Source organism: Electrona antarctica (genome assembly GCF_951216825.1).
Source record: "Electrona antarctica genome assembly, chromosome: 16".
In the NCBI taxonomy this organism is placed as follows: domain Eukaryota; kingdom Metazoa; phylum Chordata; class Actinopteri; order Myctophiformes; family Myctophidae; genus Electrona; species Electrona antarctica.
The window spans coordinates 32,221,266-32,234,419 of NC_136797.1; the positions used below are offsets into that span (position 1 = coordinate 32,221,266).

The window sequence follows — 13,154 nt, forward strand, 5'->3', positions numbered from 1 at the left end:
TAACCAAATGGACTCCTCGGACATTATAGTTAGATGACAATTGTATAAGTAGCTCTGGATAAAGAATTTGAATTAACAATTATAAATGTTATCACAATACATAAATTGTTTTATCCTGCTGTTCTTATTTCAAAAGTATTAGCCTAGGCTACACTTGTATTGCGCCTTCTGTAATCTTGGCATCATTGAAAATGAAGGCTCTGCCCTCAATCCATTTCTAAGAAAATAAAGGTTGAATGAATAAAGTACTTTTCTGACTTTAAGGGAAATTCAAGCTTTAGTGCTTTTCATGGTTTCGTCCTCAAAGTAACCGTGTTTGTGTTGACTTGTGTACTGTCATTCCTTAAACAGAAGCATTTCACTTTTCAGCACTTCATTAAGATCCAACTCAGTCAAGTCGAAGGTAGGTTTTTAGGTGACGGACGAATTTATTTGTCTCAAAGATTAAAATAAATTATAGGATAAAAAGGTTACAATTTAATTTAAATGTTAGCAATAAAGTTTGTGTTCATAATAATAAAACAACTCATGTCCGCAGCTGGACAAACTGCAAATCTTTTCAGATTTTATGGGGACCAGTTTCAAATTGCAGCCGTCCGTAGGTACCCTTTGAGAGCGGTTTTGAAGGTGTCATCACATGTCTTAACGACATTGTTGGTAAGGCGTTCCACATTTTGGTGGCATAGGAGCTAAATTTAGTATTTATCGATTCTGACATTTTGCTCTTAACATGTACAAATGCAAAATCTAAGGTGCTTACCCGGCGCCCCACTTCTCAGGTTAACCTGCAATCTGTGTTTAAAAACCGTAGGTGCATCGTTTTCAGGGTTGCGCAGCCAGTTGCGCTCATTGGGGGAGACGAGGAGAGATCCAAGATGGACGACAGATTCAAAGACAGTGGATCAAAACAACACACACCTAAATGGCATATCTTCTCACTTCCTGCACTACATGTTGTCTCAGTAAGACAGCCCTCCGTCTATCCACAAGGAGGAGCAGTGCACCAAAGCATTATGGGAATTGTAGTCCAGGAAGGAAGTGAGCCCAGTGTCCATGACATCAGAGACACTGGGCTCACTGCTAAAATCTAAAACCACATATTACACACATAAAGACCCCCAAGAAAGTGTTCTAAATCTTCTAAACGTGAAAACGCGGAAAATCCATTTAATCATACTGCTCTTCCAAGATGGAATCTCAGCTTGGTCAGGGGAGATATTGCTCTTCTGAGCTTCAGGCAGGGCTGCCTTAGCCTGGTGAACCCCTCCCTCTTCACCAGGCTAGGGCTGCGTGTCAACCAGCCTAGATATTATTTCTCACTAGAAGAGAAGGGAGGCCACTTCACACCTCTACAGATGTGCTTGTTATTAGCACACTCTTCCATGAAGACTGTTAAAAATCAGACCGCTCTGAAGTGAGTGGTGCTGTACTGTACTGTACTCCTCCGTGGCCTGCGGGTGCATGTGTGAGTGCAGGCGATCTACTGGCCACTCTGGGTGTTGCTACACGTGCGTACACAAACATGTACAAAAAAACCCCCAGCAGAGTGTAAAATTGGATACAGTCCATTTTGGTGCTTCATTAAAACACTACACAAACTCTGTGCATGGCGTGTGTGTCCGGTGCCCTTGAGAGACCCACACCACACACACACACACACACACACACATGTCCATTTTACTGACCACAAATACCACAGCTCTTTGTGAGAGTACACTGGCACATGTACTGAATAGGAGCACAATCACACATTTAAGACTAATTTAGGCTTAGGCAAAAGCCGCAAAACGCTGCACGACATGTCACTCAACAAGGAATTACACAGACTTGCCAGAAAAAAAATGCAAACTTTTCAAGGTGGAAAATGGGTCATTTTGTTTTTGTCAGGGGCACTCAAAGTGATTAAATGAGTGGAATTCTTGAAGCACTCGCGGAACTATGACGGCATCGCTATGCGTAATAGGAGAGCACTTAAAACTCTCACCGCAACATACCGATATGTGATGAAGAATGTCATGTGTATAGCGTAACAGAGATATTTCAACGACCATCATAATCCAATTCACACTACTCTACATCCTGGGGAGGGGGAAAGGTACCCTTCCTGGTTGGATACTTTTATTGCATCACCTGGGTGGGAGGTGGTGGAGAACAACACAAGAGAGCTGAACCAGGCCTTAGATCTCAAGGCCCTAAAATGCAGATTGAAGACTGGGGAAGTGTTAATACCAGGGGTGAGACTGACACGCTACTGCATCTGGGAGAAGTGTTAACAGCCTCTCTGATGGAAGAAGACCATGATGATTATAGTCGTTAGATTAGACTTGAGAGGAAAAAGTTCTTTGCTCTTTAATTTGTTCATATGGTGATTGAAGAGTTGGGAGAACCCCAGAAGTCTCTCTGTTGAGGCTTACTACCTGCATTTTAGATTTCCTTTTCTTTTTACGAGCCCCAAGGTTTAATCTACAAAAAGAAAAATAACCATGCCATATTTATGCATGACATTTTGTATGACAGACATTTGACCTTATTGTTTACTTTTGTCATATGATGCCGTTTCAAAAACAGCAGATCTACAAGCCATCTATCTACACATTTAGAGTTATAGATATGCTTTTAGGGAGGCCATGTTGAAAGTGGTTAATCAGTGTTATTCACTTTACTGGGGAGTGTTGCATGGCTTTTTGCTCCATTAAATCATTCGGTTGCACAATCTCTGGCACAGAATGGACTTCACTGACTATTCCATTACAAATCAACTATTCTGTTCGTGTGCTTTGCTTTTTGTTGATTTGCATTAATCTTTCATTCAGACAAGGCAAATTCAATTAGCCCATTTTGCTTTGAGTAAAAAGGTTCCTACGCCAACCTGAAGTAATGGAAAGTAAGTTAACTGTAGCCTGGACACCAATGACAAGGAATTTAAAGCATATAGGTTTACATTAATGTTTCCACTGCATTATGCATAGAACAAATGACCAGGACGGAAGGATCAAAAAAGCTACAGAAAAGGTTGCAGACTGAGATTAGAGCCCACTCTCCTCATAAACAAACGTTAAATGGCTGGGAATCAGATTTCCTTGTATTCTCTTCTCGCTCTTTTTTCCACTTCTCCTCTCTGCAGCTAGCCAGTGTGTCTGGCCTCCCTCACCCTCCCCTGCACTCTACAGCTTTCTAACCCCCTGCCCCTCCTCTCCACACACACACACACACACACACACACACACACACACACACACACACACACACACACACACACACACACACACACACACACACACACACACACACACACACACACACACACACACACACACACACACACACACACACACACACACACACACACACACACACACACACACACACACACACACACACACACACACACACACACACACACACACACACACACACACACACACACACACACACACACACACACACACACACACACACACACACACACACACACACACACACACACACACACACACACACACACACACACACACACACACACACACACACACACACACACACACACACACACACACACACACACACACACACACACACACACACACACACACACACACACACACACACACACACACACACACACACACACACACACACACACACACACACACACACACACACACACAGTCAGAGAGAGAGAGGAGAGAGAGAGAGAGAGAGAGAGAGAGCTACGAACAGCCAGGGCTCCAGTAGAGAACACTTCCTAACATTATTTTTCTTTACCATAGATAGACTTTAACGAACATTATTTTTCTTTACCATAGATAGACTTTAACGAACAACAAAAACACCCTATGAACGTACAGAAGAGCCTTCCCAAAACATTCTTACCTTCCAAGTAGCAGCTGGATGAGGACGAGAGGCCTTTTTTAGATTTACACCCCACCAATTTCAGGCAAATCTCCAACATTTTCATTTGTTGTTTTTCCACTTCCCGCTTAAAAATGTGCACCTTTTTCAAATCCAATGTCACTCCGATGTCCACCTTCTACTAGTGGCAATAACGAAAAACCTTCTAAAGCGCAAAAGGACCGAAAACAGATGAAAAGGACATAATACAAAGACATCAAGGGTGCTTATATACTTTCTTCTCAGATTCTTCCAGCTGTTGTAACCCCCCCTATTGTCTCCAGTCTCCTTGACTTCCAAACAGAAAAGTGGACTCCGCTCTAACCAACAAAGTCTACAAACTTTTTCCTCCCAGTGGCTCCATCTTGTTTTTCCCTTTAGTCCTTTGCGAGCCCCGCTTCAAAAAGATCAGAATCAACCAAATAGTGCATCCAGTCAATCTAAAAAGTGTGCCGGACATGCAGATGTGTCAGTGGAGTGGGCAGCGTTGCCGTCCAAACACTGCCATTCCTCTCCCCTGTCCCCTGTGTGTGAGTGAGCGTGTGTCCAAAGCAAAGCAGAGGGACTTGCTTCATGCTACAAGCTGCCAACAAAGGCCCTCTTTCAGGCACAGCCTGCTGTGCTGAATGACATCAGCTGGCTAGGCCCCTCCTACCTTCCCTAGCAAACACACGCGAGAGAGAGAGAGCAGAGAACCACCACCACACACTTGATAATAAGAACACAAACAAAACCACACCAACATGCAGCACAACCCATGCCAACCAAAGTGATGAAAGCTCATGAGATCCAACTGTAAACAAAGTCAAACTTGGAAAAAAGAACTGGGGAGAAAAGAAATCCCTTGTTCTTCTTGTGTTTGCAAATCACAAGATGATTACAAGAAGCCCCTCCTCCCACATATAAACCCACAACGCGCCTCCCCCCTTTCTCTGCCTTTCCTCTCCCTCTCTCTCCCCCCAAGCCATGCTCTTTCCCTTTCCTAAAATGTTTACAGGACAAAGAATGAGTTCTGGAAGCTGGACCGGCTTTTTAAAACAGTTGAAACTTGGGAGTACAGAGCTGATAACACGGAGGAAAGCATAGCCTTCACCGTTCTCCCGTCTAAACTTAAAAGCACTGCTCAAAACAACTGCCAGCCATGCGTTGTCTCAACTGGAGGTGAATTGTGAAATGTATGTTTGAAGTGATCATAATGAAGACATTTGTCTTCAGGGAAACATGCATAGCCATGTGTTTTTGGAAAAGGAACAGTTGTTTGGCCATTTCTGGAGGGAACAAAGAATCCTTGGCAGAAGCCAGGGGCTCTTGCGACATGACTGCACTATCTTCTGCCTTTTCTCAGCTGTCGTCAAGCACGCCTCTACGCAACTCATGACAGGTTGAGTGGTTCGGCCATACTGCTGCAGGAAACGTGCCAAGCAAGAAGAAAAAAAAAAAAAGTGCAAATGTGAATGTTAGATGGTCTGAGTGTTGGCGGCAGTGGCAGCCAACACAGTGGCTAAAAGAACACCCTTGAAGACTACCCTTCTCCGAGCCCAAGACTAAAAATGTCTTCTACATCCTGACAGTTTTCTGAAAAAGCTATGTTTCTATGTCAGTCGTTCTTCGATTTTTCAAAAATAGCAGACCTACAAGCTCATAGCGCGCCACTCGGTGGCTAACAATGCTAACACCAAAAGGGGTTCCCGCCCAAAATGGGTTAATGTTGACGTAAATGATTACGGTCATCAAAATCCACATTGAAACTCTTAAATGTTGAATACCTGCTTTAACGTTAGTGCCACTGGTTAATTAGATGTGTAAATTGAAGAATGGAGGTGGGTTTGGTTTTGTTTAAAGGCCCCTCAACATCAGATTTACATTTGAGGTTGATCGGATGAGGCATTTATGATTTTATTTAGAAAAATAGGCCCTTCTTCTGCCCCTTTTTTAATGAATATGAAACCTAGTGCACCTCAAGTCTTCCACATTGGGCACCAAAATGAGGTGTTCCAATGCGGAAGAGGGTACTTCCAGGTTCTTCATACGCGGGGTGAGCAGCCTAATTGAAATTAATAGGTGGGGGCAGGGCCATTCGTTCTCTAATAATAACTCTATGGCACAGACACACACGTGGACAGGGGCGAACCTAATAGAAAACCTAACCTAATAGAAAGGGCCCCAGCATGAAAACAAATAGGCACCTCCCTTGAACAACATTATACTAGATATACTTTGCATCTTTTGTACAGTACCCGTTTTGTATTTCTGTTTTATGCTCCGTTTTGTAATGTAATGTACAGAGTTTTTGTTTTTGTTAATTTTTTTACTGCACTGACTGTACACCATTGGTTCCCAAACATTTTCACGTCAAGGACCCCCAAATTGACACTAATTAGCCCACGGACCCACATTAGAAAAGATATACCAGGGACCCCCATAAGAGTAGATCTTTACAGCTATAGCAGTGATTTGTAAATATTTTCATTTCAAGGTCCCCCAGTTTCATATGCAATAGGCTACGGACTAACATTTAATGACATTTCTATCTCTGATACCCCAATTTATATGGTAAAATCAATGTTCATTTAACTCTGAGAGTGTACAAAATTTGTACACTCTGAGTTACAGACCCATAACCGTCCATTTGATTCCAAACTATCATTTAGCTGGGAGGTCGGGACCCCCTGAAACTCCCTCAAGCATCATTATAAATGTCAATAACAACGGTGCGTTCACACGGGCAGATGTAAAATATGTAGTCTACCATTCATTGTCAATGGCAGCCAGCCACATGGCGTTGCAAAGACGGCGCAATGATGCATGTAGCAGCTCCAAATCAACTCACAACGTCTTTGCGCCGTTGCGTCTGCCCGTGTGAACGCAACATCAGTCTTACTAGCTTTAAAGGAATCTTCAGTGATTTCAGTTCCTCCCTGTCCCCAGTTCACCCCTGGGGTCAAAAAAAGCTTAGGTTTCATTTTTGGCAAGAGGGCCCATCCAATCAGGATAGAGAGGGGCCTTCCTCCAATCATGATCGGAGGTGGGCCTTGGTGCACTTGCTGTTGGCCTGTTGCGTGTCCCCCCCACTGTAGAGCATGTGCATGTGCACATCTTGTTACGGGGCGGACAGTTTATTTTCTAAATCACCCAAATCACTGAATGCTCCTTTAAGTATAATCATGACCTCAGAACCCAGTGCAGCTCCAAGTCACATGACACCAGGGCCTACCGCATGACATCATAATGCAGTCACATGAAAATTGAAAAGCACTGATTGAGTTACCGACCATCGTATGTTATAACAGGAGGAGGCACAGACAATTCTATGCCAACCCACTTCAATGACAGATGCTACCCCAGCGCATATATACTCCACCGGAAGAACACCCCTGTTCCAGGTTTGGTCATCAACTTGATGACAATAGAGCGTCGCAGTCCCACCCCCTACCAGGGCCCAGGAAATGATTCCCCGTTCATTTTCCTCAGACATTTCAAAAAGTATTTATTTAAAGACCTTTTAAGCCTCGTACAAAGCCAACTCGAGTTGTGAGAAATCATGACAACAAACACAATTTTTCGGGCCGAACAAATAATTAGAAAGAAGAAAAAAAACGGCAGGTTACAACACTTTTTCTTGTTTTTCTTCTTTGTAATTATTTGTTTGGTCCAAAATAGTGTTTATTGTCATGATTACTCACAACTCGAGTTGGCGACGCTTAAAAGGTCATTAAATAAATACTTTTTGAAATGTCTATGGGAAAAATGCATTGGGAATTATTTCCTGGGCCTGGCGTTGTCATGAAAGGGGGCGGGACTGCGACGCTCTATAGAGTAATGCGCATTTACAAGCTACCGCGTAGAGAGCATAATGAAACAAAAGTCTGTATACTTTTGTCCTAGACTTGGACACAATATCATGACACCATCACCCAGTCACATTACACAAGGCCCTACAACATCAAGACATCTTCACCAATCTCGTGATAGCAGGCCATACCTACAAATCCTGGGCAATACAGACAAAATCAGCTATCACAATATTTGTGCCAAATACCGACGGGACGGAGCATTGGTTCGACATGCGTCCGCACCTTGGACTAGCGCCTGCTCCCGTGCTTGCGGACCAAACACATGCACGGGACACCACACAATGAGCTTGTGGATCGGCTATAGAAAATGTAACAGTATAAAATAAACCAGGACAATATACACAACACTTAGTCTCATATCACAATATTGATCTATTACTAATAGTTAGATTCTGTATATAGTTTAAAAAGCAGATGGCTTGCGCACATCCAGATCTTTGCTGGTTCTGGACAAAAGGTAGTTACATACAGAGAAGGAGTAGTCCGAGTAGTCCGTCTTTGCTCCAACAGTGTTTATTGTGTTAAAACATCATTAACTCAGGACACGACAGTATATGATAACCTCCCTTATATAGTAGTCGTAACGTCACGTGACTGACGTTAACAAGAGGGCAGGTAACTTTCAAACCCCACAGAGTGAAATAAATTGAATAACCAAGCAAGTTCACAACATTACGACAAAGTTTAAAACTGGCTGGTATTTAGCTTGTTAGGCTGTTTAAATATTGTTTTTAAATATTTTTATACATTTAAGATTTTGCAATTTTTCATTGTTAAGAAGAAGATTCTGTATATAGCCCAGCCCTACAAATCCTACAAATCCGCCCTACGTCATCACAGCTGTAGTGGCATGACAAACATGATTATCAATCATCATGAGGATTCATGCCACAACTAATGCACATACTGTACTGTAGCTACCAGCTACAATCAAGGCGAAATGCACTCGCTTCCTTGTGCTCCAAGAAAGCCCCATTAACAATACCACAGTCACACAGCTCTGGGGAAATGAGAAGATGAAGGGAAGACGGACTATAAAAACCAAGAAGGAGGAAGAGAAGAAAAAAAAAAAAAGGTTGCAGATGGAGAAACATGAAGCACATTGTTTGGCAGTGAGCTCATAGGAGAATCACTCGCTGGCGTTTTATAATCCGGTCTCTCTCGGTATGTTAACAGTTAGCTGACGTACACACACACCCACGGGATGGTTTCTGGGCCTTTTCCACTTTTGTGCCCCCTCTCGCTTAGAACCAGACCGATGCCAGATTTTTGCCTATCCCGATTTTGTAGAGTCCCATCCTAGAACACGGTCATCAACGTTTTGATTGACATTTTGCACACAAAAAAAATCACACCCGTGTGAAGTGAGGGGCGCTCTTATCATACATCATCATACTGTTCATCTCATTCTGGCCAATCACAATTTGCGTCCGCACTTGTCTTCAATGTTTGTGTTTACACACCTTTGTCACAATGTTTGTGTTTACAGAAACACTCAAAGCTAGCACCCCTCAAAAATAAACACAAATAACATTTTGATTTAAAAAGAAATTGGGCAAGATTGATGTCATCACACATGACGTCAGCGATCCACAGGGAAGCCACACCGTTATTAGAACCGGTCTTGTTGCAATTAACACGAAGACTTTTACTGTTCCTGATTCAGAATTCTGTAGCACTTGCAGACACCAGTAATGAACCTTCTGGGGGATCCCACAAAATCCAATACTTTACGCTATATATATTTGTTGCCCAGTATCCCCCAGGGAGATACTAGGGTTCATGTGGTTATGACACTATGGCCCATATCAAAACAACTGGTGACTGCTCAGTTAGTTTTACAGCCCATTACAACATATACATGCACACACATTCCTCCTCGGTTTACACACACACACACAAGAAATCAGACTCTTGTCTAACAATGTCAGAAATGTCAGACGACTTATACTTGGCATCCGTCCTGTCCCACTATGTCGGAACGCCAGTTATTGAACTTAAAACCAGGCAGCCTTCTAATTACAGGGGGCATGGGAGAGGAGAGGACTGGGCACCGTGCATGTGTGTGTGTGTGTGTGTGGTGTGTGTGTTTTTACTCGGAAGCCCGCTGGAGAATGTAGCCAGAGTGTCTGAGTCGTGCAGGCATATAGTAGAGATGAGTAGAAGGGGTTTTGGATTCCACCTAATTCCATTGCTAGCATGACCCACAGTAGAGCTGGGAGATGTTACCCTCAGGGTGGGGACCCGTGGCAGTTGGAATGGGAGATGTTACCCTCAGGATGGAGACCCGTGGTAGTTGGAATGGGAGATGTTACCCTCAGGGTGGGGACCCGTGGCAGTTGGAATGGGAGATGTTACCCTCAGGGTGGAGACCCGTGGTAGTTGGAATGGGAGATGTTACACTCAGGGTGGGGACCCGTGGCAGTTGGAATGGGAGATGTTACCCTCAGGGTGGGGACCCGTGGCAGTTGGAAGGTTAAGGGCTTAGGCTTGGAGCCTAATGGGAACATGGTCTGAATAAATGATTCATCATGCGCCACACACACACACACACACACACACACACACACACACACACACACACACACACACACACACACACACACACACACACACACACACACACACACACACACACACACACACACACACACACACACACACACACACACACACACACACACACACACACACACACACACACACACACACACACACACACACAATGTACAGAATCTAATGATGGCTCTCTTCCTGACCGACCTATCCTTATATACAATTGAAAACATGTCCCCAAAAGCACGCACAGGAACAAAAGGCACCAGCTACTACGTCACTGACACGCTGCAACACGCTGCAACACACACTGCAACAACACACTAACACGACACAGTCTTACCCTCCGCGTCGATCCACGGCTATCTCCTCATGTCGCGCCGCACGCCCACAGTCAACAACACCCGCGTAAAAACTGTCATTGCACTGCCACTACAGCCGCCTCCCGTCCACACTCACAAACAACATCAATATCAATAATAAACACAAACACGCCACAAGCACCGACACCCCCGCCTAATTTGTTGCCAGGTCTATGAAAACAAGCCCAGAAAAAATGCCATTCAACACGCTACTTACAACTCGCTTACAATTCGCGGACCTGGCAACACTGCATCCTGTTTTCCCATTGGCTACGGTTGCTACAACACGCATTTGCACTGCATCTTGGGAGCAACACAGCTTAATGTAGGGGTCACCGATTGCTGTGCTACATCCCCCTCATGTCCTCACCACCCCGTTCGGCTACACCACACACACTCACCTACACAATTCTCCACATGCAACACAGGGCCCTTATTGGCTAGCCCCCTCACATGGCGATCCCCACGCAACAAAACACAGCCAGCCACACACACACACACCCACCCACACACACACACACAACGCCCACGTTCGGAAATATCGCACTGAGCGCACTGTGCAAACCTGGCGTGGTACAAGCGGGACAAACCGACGCGCAAATATCGACACGAACAACAACAACAACACTACACGCACACGCGCGCGCTGCAACAACACACAGCTACGTCCAGTGTGTGTGTGTGTGTGTGTGTGTGCGTGCGTGCGCGGGGGGGAATTTGGATCGCCTCGCGATGCAGCGAAAATGCCACTACACTACACAGGGCTCGACAGTGCGACTAGGTACTCGCATTTGCGCCTTACAACATCACCGTGCGAGTTGTAACATTCACTTTGTACCACCGGTGCGACTACACAATCCGAACTTTAAAGCTACAACTTGCGCAGTTTACATCCACAAGAATGTGTCACTCTCTCGGTTCTGCACCGCTGCTGGAGAAGTATAGCACTGTCGCAGGCAGCGCCACTAATCCCCCCCCCCCCCCCCACACACCCCAGAGACGGAGGAGAGAGAAGAGAGCGAGAGAGACAGAGAGCACACACGTGAGTCCTGCAAATTATATTGACCCAATATTAATTTGTACAACCTAGCAAAGCATAAGATATCATGCTTTGGAGAATAGGCTGGTCTCTCTTTTTACAAGACATAAGCCATTGCATACAGCTTCTCAACCCTTTTAAATTTCAAGGACCCCCATAACTCTGAGAGTAAAACCAAATGGACCCATAACAGTCCCATTTGATTCCATTTGTACAGTATCACAGTTAAACGTTATAACAGAGTCCATTTGGTTCCATTTGTACACTCTCAGAGTTACAGACCTGTAGGGTCCACTTGGTTCCATTTGTACACTCTCAGAGTTACAGACCTATAATGGGTCCATTTGGAACCCCCTCAAGGAACCATGAGGGTCCCTGGATCACACCTTTGACAGCCACTGCTTTAAATCTATACATAACTAATATAGAGCATATTTGATCCATTTATTGTTATGGATAAGAACAACAACACTACACGCGCGCGCGCGCACGCGCTGCAACACAAAACAGCTGCATACAACGCGTGTCACTGTGGACTTCTGTATCTGTGGACTTCTGTATCGCAACGCGGGGCAACGCAACTCTGGGATGAGCGGGCCGAAGGCCCGCGAAATTCTAGTGTGAAAACAAATGCTTTTATCACGTCACGCAAGATCAACAATAAAGTTTGACTGCATGCCTGCATGCATGCATGATTGCACGACACTGCAAGCAATGCATCCGTGTTTTGCGTGCTCGGCCGCGCGCCTGTGTGTTTGGTCACGCTAAGACTGACCACGTTGGTTCAGCGCAGCAGGCAAGTCTCCTCCCTTTCCGGCCATAAACATCACTTGAAAGTTACGTTCAAGAAAACGTTCATAATTATGACAACAGCTAAATGTTTGCACCATTGTTTACACTGTCGCTACAACATGGACCTGTGGCTATCAACAGCCCTGGGGACGGTGGATGGAGAGCCCGCTCTCACTAGTAAACGTACAATGGACAGGGCTGCGGAACAGGATGGATCTCCCTATAATATTACAGTAACATTCATCTAAACGTAGAAATTTAAAGTGGGTGAAGCACAGCCACATCACTTGCAAAGAGTCACAAAACCAGCAGGAGTTTTGCCAATATTATGAAAATAATCAGCACCCAACGTGGACTGTGCTCAGAGGTTCTGAGACACAAAAGCTTAAAACCAGTGAAAATGAAGAGGTATTTCCACTCACCAAACTTCCAAATCACACTGATAAACCAATGGAGTTTGTTCAACATAAGGGGAAGAACTACATGGCCAACAACTAAAAAAGTGTCCTTTCCTCTCATACGCGTGGTAAGAAGTTGTAGCCTAATATTATTAGTCTACTACGCTCTCATCAAAAACCCAGAAAATGAACCTATACTAAAGCCATAACGTTAACTAATAAGAGATCACTATTTAGTTTAGCCTGTTATTTAAGCTGTTGC

General features: G+C 44.4%; 1 protein-coding gene across 2 annotated transcripts in view; it reads right to left on the bottom strand.

Annotated features, from left to right (window-relative positions):
* abl1 (c-abl oncogene 1, non-receptor tyrosine kinase) overlaps positions 1–13,154 on the bottom strand; it is a 48,015-nt gene that overhangs the window by 19,805 nt on the left and 15,056 nt on the right. Inside the window, exon 1 of one of the 2 annotated variants that reach the window (XM_079523598.1) lies at positions 3,874–4,515. The exons of the other annotated variant lie outside the window; for it this stretch is intronic. Coding sequence (XP_079379724.1) covers positions 3,874–3,958 — 85 coding nt within the window. The 5' untranslated portion in view covers positions 3,959–4,515. Of the gene's footprint in view, positions 1–3,873; positions 4,516–13,154 lie in introns of those variants that run through there. 2 annotated transcript variants of the gene reach the window in all.